Genomic DNA, 10643 nt, shown 5'->3' on the forward strand with positions numbered 1-10643 from the left:
ATTGAAAGAGCTTTCCATTACACAAAGCAAACCTCCACTTTGAATAACTTAATTAATACCAAACCTAATAAAAGCAAGCAAAAGATGAATTAAGTACCATGATTTAAATAATCAACAATAATAAATAATACTAATAATCATCATTATTTGAATCATCATAATACAAGTGATTAATTAGTGTCAAAGATAAACTAATTTATTCTCATTAGTGGTCTAAGTAGATTTTCCTTTCATAAACACAACCAAGCACTATTACTTTAGTCTGACACGTCATAATAATGTTATTAAACATCACTTGGTCTTTTTTAAGCACTTATATCCGTTTTAAGTGCAAAAACAGTTAAATAATACCCTATATTGATGGATGGAACAAAAATTTATCAAGACATTTTATTTTATTTTGGTCATGTCTGGTAAACAGCATATTGAACGAAATTAGTAAATTCCGGCCTAATTAGTAGTTTGACCAAACAATCTACTATTTTAATATGTTTGGTAAACGGCATATTCTGATAGCATATTGGTCGGAATCTATTGTTTTTGAATAGCAGCATATTGCATTAGCATATTCACTTTATTCAAGAAATCATTCTAATTATCTTAAAATCTGCTAATTACCAAACACCCTTTTCCAATTCTGCTGATTTATTTGATAGGTAAACTTGCTACCGAAATCTGCTAACCGTATTCTGCTATCGTTATCCGCTATCATGAATCTGCTTATATTATTTGCCAAACAGGGCTTTTCTCATTTATTTATTTTACCCGTTTTATTGCTTACGACAAATATATCTGTCTTAAACCGTTAAACAAGAATTTGTGTAATAATATCTTAAATATTTTAAACTTGCACGTACAAACTCCCTATATATACATCACCCTCACTCCCTACTCCAAAGTACACCGTACACCATAACACCAACCTCCATAGTCCATAATACCTACTTACCCGGATGATGAGATCCACCCGTATCACCACCGATGTCACCACCGTCGAATGCCACAACCAAGTCCGGTCATGGCGGCTCCTCCGAACCATCATGGAACTCCTCATCCCCACTTGTAATTGCACCTTCGTACACGAAACCAACCATAATAAATCCTCAATAAGTCCAAACTACTCACCAACATCTCCGTCTTCCACAATTTTCACCGGAACAATCTTCGGTTGTAAACAAGGTAAAGTGAAATTCTGTGTACAACAATCAAACAATTCAGTCCTCCTCCTAGAATTAGCGGTCCCTACATCCGCCCTGGCACGAGAAATGCGAGGGGGGTTGTTAAGGATCGCGCTTGAGTGCACTAATGGAGCTGAGTCTCAACCCCTCCTCGACACCCCGGTGTGGAGGATGTATTGCAATGGGAGGAAAGTTGGTTATGCAGTCAAAAGGCGGCCATCAAAAGCAGACATTGAGGTGCTTAGGAGGATGAGTGGGGTAGTGGTGGGTGCAGGGGTGGTTCGTGGGGCCGACATTGGTTGTCAAGAAGATGATGATGATATTATGTACTTAAGAGGGAATTTTGAGAGGGTTAAGGGATCTTCTAATGCTGAATCTTTCCATTTTATTGATCCTGATGGTAATACTAATCAAGATCTTAGCATCTTTTTTCTTCGTTCTACGTAAGTTCTTTTGGAACCGGGCCTCTCAAATTCATTTGACAGCTCTGGTAATTATCAACATTTTTATTGACTCCTCTGGAAATTCATTATTAATTAAGGAAGGAGGAATAGTCAATTCGTCATCATTATTGCCACCTCATGTATGCATATATACATGACAACATGCAAACCACGTAACCAGGTTAGACAGATTGATGACGGGTGAAGTGAAGGTAAAATTTTCTCGATATTGTTTCGAGTGATGATCATATGTATAATTGTATATCAAATTTTTTGTGTATTTTTAGTCCATTTTAGTGAGCCGGATTGGGTTTGAATGGAGTAGCTATAGCTACAAAGTACAAACTCTTGTTTTAGTGTACTTTCTTTAGTACATACAACAATTATCTTCATTCTTTTTTGCTACCAAGGGAATTTTTATGTCCTTGTTTGGTAGTTTTCATTTTGGAGATAATTTGTGTATACTTAAAAAGGTTGCACACATGTTGTTGGCTTATGTATATATGGTCTACTATCCACATTTTGTATTTGTATATTGTTGGTTATTGACTGATTGTCAATGTGAAATCTCATTAAATTTTGACGATACCATATGAAAATGTTATATACTCTGTATAATCATTAACAAAAGGAAAACAATTTGTTATATTGAGGGTTACCCAATTCGCTCAAACAAGCTGCTAATTGCGAGTTCATTTGCGCGAATTACGAATTCGAATTACAACGAATTATGGTGTTTGGTTATAATTTTCTTTTAAGTGTACTTGATATATGTCCAAAAAGGATAGATCTTACAAAATTGACCCAACCTGAATAACTCCACCCGACATCCGAACAGAGGACCTGAATTTGTTCTGAACTCAAATTGATCTAACACTATATGACCCGACCTAAATGTTTATTGTTGAAAACTGATCGTTATCCCTAAATAACTTGATAATAACCAACCCGAGAATGATCCAAACCCAAATTGACCCGACCGACCCGAATTTTGTTATACTCGAAGATAAGTCGACCCAAACGGAGCCAACTCGAATCTGATCAACCCATCTGCCAGGTTTACTAAAGGATGCATGTTAGAAAAACGGTAATGATTATTTGAGAGTAGGGGTAATAACGAGCTGAGTCGAGCTCAAGCCTGGCCTTGCTTGGCTTCTGCTCGTAAAGTAAAACTCAGGCTTGAGTCGATCTCGAGCTTAATCAAGCTTAAAAAAATTGTGCTCGTTATCAAGCTTGTGAGTTTTAACGCGAGCCCGAGCTCAAATCGAGACTATATATAATTGTTGAATTTTCGTTTTTTTTTTCTTTCGATATTTTTAATAAGTCTCGAAAGTTATATATACAAATATATGGAAAATAAATAAGACATTTGATAAATGTGATATAAATATATATATAATCGTGACAAAATAAAGATATAAATGAGACATTTGATAAGTAGTATTATCTAATTATACAAGTTCGAGCTGCTCGCGAGCTGGCTTTAGCTCGGCTTGACTTGTTAAGCTCTGGAGTTAAGCCCAAGCCTGAGCCGAGCATTGACTGAGCTTTGAATTAACCGAGCTTACATTACACGCGAACAGTCTCGTCTCATTATCAACCGTACTTGAGACTTTGAGAGTATATTAAGAACACGCCTTTGAATCTTGTAGAGTAGGAGAACTTTCAGCTATGAAATAGCTAGTCTCAGCTTTGGAAAAAGAAACACCCTCAACTCTAAGTCTCAACCAATCCAACAACCACTCCAAAAACAGGATACTCTTTAATTACAACCTAACACATGATGTTTTAAGGTTGCCTATTATTGATCAACATAGCCGTTTAACAGGGTGTTCCATATATACAAGGCTCTAAATATTGTTGCAACATACAAATACAAAGTAGTAATCAAAGTTGTTGTACATTTAATCTTTGGTGAGTTGTTGAGAGGTTTTACATTTTGACATATAGAAAAACTGATTAGGGTTGTAATAAATTGGTTTACCGAACCCTTAGAATCGGTTCTGTCAAAGCTCTACCCAGACTAGGTTAAACAAGCTCAAAACAAACTTGACCAAATTTAAGCCAAACTCGACTAAATTGGAGACGGTGCCAAGCACAAGAAGACTTGAATTCAAAGTCGATCCGAACTCAGGTTTTAATTTTATAGGCTTAACGAGCTGAGCCTGAGCTCGAGATCAGAATTCAAAGCCTAACAAAGCTCGAGCTCTTATCGACTCAAATTAACGAGCTGAGCCTGAGCTCGAGATCAGAATTCAAAGCCTAACAAAGCTCGAGCTCTTATCGACTCAAATTACACACCTAGTTTTCCGTGCAATAACTTATAAACATGCAAGCAAGAATGGAGAACATTTTAGATTCCTTTTTAATGTTCAGTGAAGAAATGGGGAATAATTAGAATATCTGAGAGACAATTGAAATAAAAGATCAAGCAATGATGAACAAATAACGCGTATTAACAAGTCCGCATGGCTAACTGCTTCTGTGACGACTGATGAGAAATTGGATAGTAAAATCCAAAATTGGATCACCAAACAATATCTTGGTCATTCCTAAATCGCCTTACTTTGCAAGATTATCGGCCTCCTCATCGACACTGCTGCTAGTATTAGCAAAAGATTTTGAAGAAGCTTACCCTTGTTTGGTTAACAAGTTAAATCCAAGAAATTTTGGTTGCGTCTTGCGCAGGCTGATCGATAGAAGTATATGCACAAGACCGATCTACAAGCGAGTGGAGAGAATGTCCAGCACACACGTGGGAAGAGACCTCAACCAATTAAGAGGACGGAGAAATGAAGGGGGTTCAATTTCTTCCCTTCGCATTTCCATCGTCCTCCGTATGTATCTAGAAGGTAAAATGACAAACACAAACATACCAATTTGAGCAATCTGCAGTGCACGGACACTAACTGTCACTCGGGAATGCAAGAGCATGTTTCTGGCACTGATGACCTGCAAAGCTTGACAGAGGCATGTACAGCTGTTTGCATTCGGAACAGATAAATACAGTAGGCAAAATGTAATAAACTTCACATGAAGTGAAATTTGGATAATCCTCCAGCAGTTTTATACAATGTTTGATTTCTACTACAAGGTGATGCAAATTCGACTAATCTCACGAGAACTGGAACATGTAGGTATATTGGCAAAACTAAGCTGCAGCAATCAAAAACGAAACAACAGCTCAATAACAGTAAAACTGGTGGCTGACACCATCCTATTTTCATCCTTATACTGTGCCAAATTTCTGGCAACTCTATTTCGTACAAAACCTGCTTCATTCCATGTAAACTATACTTCCTTACATACCCCTACACATATCATAATGGGGTCGTAAGTCGTAACACACCCCTTGCTTCCTATATATGATGCACTGCCCTTTTCAGCCTTCGGCATTAGGCGTTGGACCAATTACCTATCAATATACTTATTGAAAGGAATTGAAGCATGCCTCCGTTATTATTACAAAAACACTAAAACCCAAGATCCCTGTATTCACAAGGGAAGTATTGACGCTTGGCTTTTCGTCCTTCTAAACGAAAATAACTTGCCACCAGAAGACATTGATCTCATCATAGAAACCGACCCCTTCTGCAACGAACTACCAATAGAAAAGCTTTTGTTCGTCAACAACTCCGACACATTACTCCCTTCCTTCACCACATTCTCTATGTCGAATTTCCCCTCTTGCACAACTGCACTACCACTACCTCCACTACTAGAACACCATTTCCCTTCATTGAGTTCATTCTCTTTACCAACCACCTCACGAATAGCAGTCGTAACAGCCAAAGCATTGAACGAAAACGACCTTTTAATAGGCTCCAAACCACCCTCCTCTTGCCCTTCCCCATTGACCTCATCCCCCTCGCCCACAACCCAACTAAACCGATAATTCACACCTAAATCACTCAAAACCCGAAGCTCTCGATTCTTCTTCAATATCTCAGCAATTCTAATCCCCTCCATAGGCATTTCCCCAACATCATCACCGCTTCTATACACATCACTACCACTACTCTCGCCCTCGTTTTCCGAACCACCTAGCTGATTCTCCTGTCTATAACTCAACCTCTCCGACCTCACCGCAAGATTACTCCCAATAAAACTCTCATTTACAACCGGAGCACGACAAACGGGGCAATTCTTATGCGATCGCAACCACGTATCAATACAATTCAAATGAAACGCGTGACTACACTTAGGTAAAAGCCGTAAATCATCACCTTCCTCAAATTCCGTTAAACAAACACTACAATCACTCCCTTCTGTTAACAAATTATCAATTTTCTTATACTTAAATGCGGTAATTGAATCAATTACCGATTGCTGTAACCCTACCGTCGTAATATGCCAAATCGGATGATCAACACCGACGGCAACGTCACCACCACCGTCACTCCCGCCGTTGTTGATCGAAGAGTTACCACTACGGCGGTTGCGACGGCGGCGCGTGAAGCGCCACCGTAGAATAATAGTACACGTGGTTAAAAGAAGGAAAGAGACACCGAGGATACATACAGCAGCGATGAGGAAGGGCGCCATGTGACTTTGCGACGAGGCGGCACGTGGATACGGCGGAGGCGGCGGTGGTTGTGACGGTGGTAAAGGTGGAGAGTAGTCGGAGAAGATACAAGTGTAGACACATGAGTTGGTGGTTCTGTCGCAGTCAGTCTTGATGCAGGACACAGTTGCGGTTTCCGAGGCCGCGGTTGTCGGTTTCGTTGTCGTCATTTTGGAATGGATCGGAATGGATTTGATTCGAGTTTTGAAACGTTATTTGACCGAGTAAATAATAAGAGAGTGGAATTCGGACAAAAGAAAAGAGAGGTGTCGTAACGAGTGAGGTGTGACGGAGTGTGTGGTTAGAATCAAGAGTTTAGTGCTTATTTTGTGTTTCTTAGGTATTTGCCGGTGGGGGTGGTTCCTTTTTTTGGATTTTACTATGTTTTTAATGTTGACTATTAAGCAACTAACTTATTAGGACAATTCCATAATTTGAATCATGATTTGAGTCTAATTAGTTAGGTATTTAATGATTGTTTAAACTATGCCAAGATCTACTTCCTCAAATTCCTTGTATTTGGAACTCGACATCTAAGATGGACGTCATTTAAGATAAACCTGACCTCAAATATGTTTTTTTTTTTTTTTTTGGTAAAATAGAGGGGGTTGAATCATGAATAAAACACTAGGTAACTAATGAACCAGCGGTAACAATCCCTTGAATGTCTTCCTTAAGATAACCCTAAGATGAGGAGGGATAGCATCAAAAATGATGGAATTGGATGAAGACTGGACAACCTCTTCAGAAATTCACGAAGAGAGATATAATAATCTAACAAAAACTAACCGAGTAAGAGCTGGTAATATGGAATTGGACCATACTGATGTTGGTATTGCGACCGATAATTAGGGTTGTGGTGCTTTTGGTGGAGATCCCGAAGTGAAAATTGTGAAACAGCGATTGGTTGCATCTCAGGTCAGCTACATTGTCATCCTTGTTTTGAACTCTGAATGTTTGAAAATAATAAGTAGCGAACACCATCCTATTATATATTAGTATTAAATGAATAATCTTAAATAAAAAAAGTCTATCTAACAATATAATAACGTCTTACCCAATAATTTGTTTTAAAAAGAAGTGTACCTTATAATTGATGTTAAAAAATTGTAGTTCATTTCAATTTGTTAGATACGACGAACAAGGCCTTATACAAAATCAATTTTGTGATTTAATAGGTAATACCAATTTGTCTCGCACGTTTTAGTATTGAAAGGTCCTAAAGAAGATATAACCAACCAAAAGCAATAAAATGAGTACAAAAACTATAAAATGATATACTAATAAATAAGTATGATAATTATGAAAAACATGTGCCAAATGAAAAAGACACTTTGAACCACAGTCAATAATAAGAAGGGTACGAAAAAGCACATAAGTAGGTACAAAAAAAGTGGTCTCTCAATAATTAGTGATATACCGTTTCTCCAAAGTTTTACCGTATGTGGCCCAATTTCTACAAATTTTTGATAGAATGTCAACTTATAGATAGAGATGGCAACGAGTAGGATCTGGACCGGATCTTATAGGATCCAGTTCCAGATCCATTTTACCATCGCGTATCCATATCCTACCCTTTTCCTTAGGGTCCGAAATTTCTTGATCCATATCCGGATCCTAAGGATTCGGATAATATCCATATCCGTCAATTTTCAGCAATACACTAAAGTACAAGTACACATTATACAGTACAACACTACTACTTGTCAATGAGAGACCATGTTTCACTCAAAGTGACTTTCCATTAGCTTCACTGGTTTAAAAACTATAGTCCAAAAGAAACAAAAAGTCTTAGAAAAATGGACGGAGGAGTAAGAAGCAACCGTTGAAGAAGAGACGTCGGAGATGGACGAAGTATATTGTGCCACAGTGGGAGAATACTAGAGTGATAGAGATTGAAAATTAAGGTTTTTAATTTTGAGGAACAAATGAACGATAGACGAGTTATATTAGCTATATAAGGAATGAGCTTGAGCCTAAAATTAGACTTAGAACAATTAGAAAAGGGTCCAAGGGTCGGATCCGGATCTCAGTGGTGGGATCCAGATCCGTACCCTCATACTCGTAGAAGGATCTGGGTCCGACCCGGATCCTAAGAATTCAAAATAATGGGATCCAGATCCGACCCTATGGTATCGGGTCTGGCGGATTCGGGTAGGATCTGCATCCAATTGCCATCTCTACCTATAGAGGTCCATTTACTTGCTTGAAAAGTTGAGCGGAAAATCTTTTAGTTGGCTTACACTTTTAGTTATAGGGGATGAACCACTTACACTACAAATGCTAATATATACTCTGCAGCTATGTATTTTCATGAGTTAAGAGTAGACCTGAAAAAATTGACCTGTCCTGAATGATCCCTCGAATAAGTCGATCAGAATCCGAATTGAAGACTCGATTATGATTCTAAACCTGAATTGACTTGACCCTATTCAACCTGACCTGAATGTTTATTGTCGTATATTTACTGTTATCCCATTATAATTTGGTAGCATCCCACCTAAAAATGACCCAATCTGAAATGACCTGGTACGACCTAAATTCTTGCTAACCCAAACCGTACCCGGGTTGACCTGATCCAACCCAAACCGGGTGACCTGTTTACAAATCTAGACTCAAAATGCTCTCTATTTCTTTCTTTCCTTATCCTCTCAAGTCTCAATTACAACTAATTACTAATGTGGATTTAAATTTAGGTAAATTTTAACTCTCTCTAGATTTCCTCTCTTCATTATCTAATTTATTCTGACTCGTTAATTTTAGTAGGGAAATTTCATTTCTCTAAAGAAACACAAAATCTCACTTTTATAGATGGGTCAAATATGTCAGCACTTTCATAATAAGATAAACAATAAGTAAGATAGTAAAGGTTATCTTATTATAAAAGTGGTGACATATTTAACACGTCTATATTCTTAGAGCATATACCGTTAAAAATGAGACTAATTGAGAAAGAAATTCCCCGATGCATAGCGCAATCAATATCTGACAAAATGGATCACAGTACTAGACTAAGTCAAACGTCAGTAAAGTCAAAATTCACCAACCCTTATGATATGAGTTGACTTCCTTATAATAATTGTTGATTCATTCGCAAAAAGTTAAAAGTAATTTACTGCTAATATTTAAGCATTTTTTTTATATTATTTAATGCGTCTTAAATTTAAAACGAATATTTATATTTTAAACAATAATTTATGAAAGTAAATAGCTTCTTACTGGCCTATTCCCTTGTTCTAGAAAGAAGTTAAATGAAGGTAAACAACAATTGAGGGAGTAATTACCAAAATTAAACTATGTTGGAACAAAGGCTGAACCAGTTTATGAAATTTCATATACGGAATTAGTCTGTAAATTTCAGTCCAAGTGTTGGTGATGTTTTATCAAAAATCTTCATAGCCTATCACTAAGACACTAACTCATTATGGAGTACATTTTATCTATAAAAATAAAGGAATATGTAGTTATGTTACTTATGTACTATAGAAATATGTGTTACAAAACTTACAATAACAAATTAAGGATATAAACAACAATTATTTTTAAAAATCGTATATTTAACTAATCTAGGGATAAAGTAATAGACAGTAATTTCGAAATGGACCAGAAACCAGAATCCTAAGAAGTAAGAACAAGTTGACAGTGATCGAACTAGAATTTTTTAAATTCCGATTCCATTCTAGTCCAATTTTCCGGCTTAGATCGACAAATGAACACCTCTACTTCGTAGTTTATTGTACAACTTGAAATAGTAAACAAATGGGTTATTTTATGAACATAATTCAGACTTCAGAGCATACAAATAAGAAGACTATACTTTAACTACATTCCCAAGTTTTTCATCAAGTGGACTTATTTCATTCTTGTAAGTTACAAAGTTGCTACGTATTTGTCAGCATATCCCAAACACGCAAGAAAAGTATTTCCTCTCAGCAAAAAATTCCTTCCTATGTGCGCCATTTCTTGCGTTACCCGTTTCCTTCCTAACCATTCCTTAACTCCATCAACCTCATCATAACACAACCAACATAATCAAACCCGAAATTCGATAAACAAACCAGAAAGGCGAAAACGACTTCAACACAATGTCGTTTGATGAGGGCTATGATATGTTATTAACCAAAGTTATACATTCGAATAAGGCCGGATTTGATCTAATACAGAATTGTGATTTACCACCTCCTATGAAAATATTGTCAAAATCCCCTGGCAATACACCAGTAATGAGTAACATGAGAAATCGCCATCAGAGAAATGAAGAAGGGGGAAATAGTATAGGAGTTATGAAAGCATTAAGGTTATCGCAAACGCGAGCGCGAGAGGCCGAAGCCAAGTATGCGTCCATAGCAAAAGAAATGGACTCGCTTGTGGTGGCGCTTATTGAAGATTCTATGAAGGTTTTTGGGTATAGACAGTTGTTAAGGTTGCTTGAGTTTCAAGTTTCTCAGTTGGAACAGA

At 37.2% G+C, this 10643-nt stretch overlaps 2 protein-coding genes across 2 annotated transcripts; one reads left to right on the forward strand and one right to left on the reverse strand.

Annotated features, from left to right (window-relative positions):
• The first annotated feature begins 917 nt into the window (after positions 1-917).
• On the forward strand, positions 918-1625 carry LOC141623101 (protein MIZU-KUSSEI 1-like). The gene has a single exon (XM_074439164.1). It carries the CDS (start codon positions 954-956, stop codon positions 1623-1625), a length of 672 nt encoding a protein of 223 aa, XP_074295265.1. The 5' UTR covers positions 918-953.
• Positions 1626-4660: 3035 nt separating this feature from the next.
• LOC141622294 (RING-H2 finger protein ATL1-like) lies at positions 4661-6526 on the reverse strand. Its single transcript, XM_074438342.1, has one exon. The coding sequence runs from the start codon at positions 6353-6355 to the stop codon at positions 5117-5119; it is 1239 nt and encodes a 412-aa protein (XP_074294443.1). The 5' UTR covers positions 6356-6526; the 3' UTR covers positions 4661-5116.
• Between the last annotated feature and the right edge of the window lie 4117 nt (positions 6527-10643).

The sequence above is a fragment of the Silene latifolia genome, chromosome X (assembly GCF_048544455.1).
Source record: "Silene latifolia isolate original U9 population chromosome X, ASM4854445v1, whole genome shotgun sequence".
Lineage (NCBI taxonomy): Eukaryota > Viridiplantae > Streptophyta > Magnoliopsida > Caryophyllales > Caryophyllaceae > Silene > Silene latifolia.

What these genes read in the sequence shown, in the direction of transcription:
- LOC141623101 (XM_074439164.1), top strand. Translation starts at nt 954, where the DNA reads ATGATGAGATCCACCCGTATCACCACCGATGTCACCACCGTCGAATGC.
- LOC141622294 (XM_074438342.1), bottom strand. Translation starts at nt 6,355, where the DNA reads ATGACGACAACGAAACCGACAACCGCGGCCTCGGAAACCGCAACTGTG.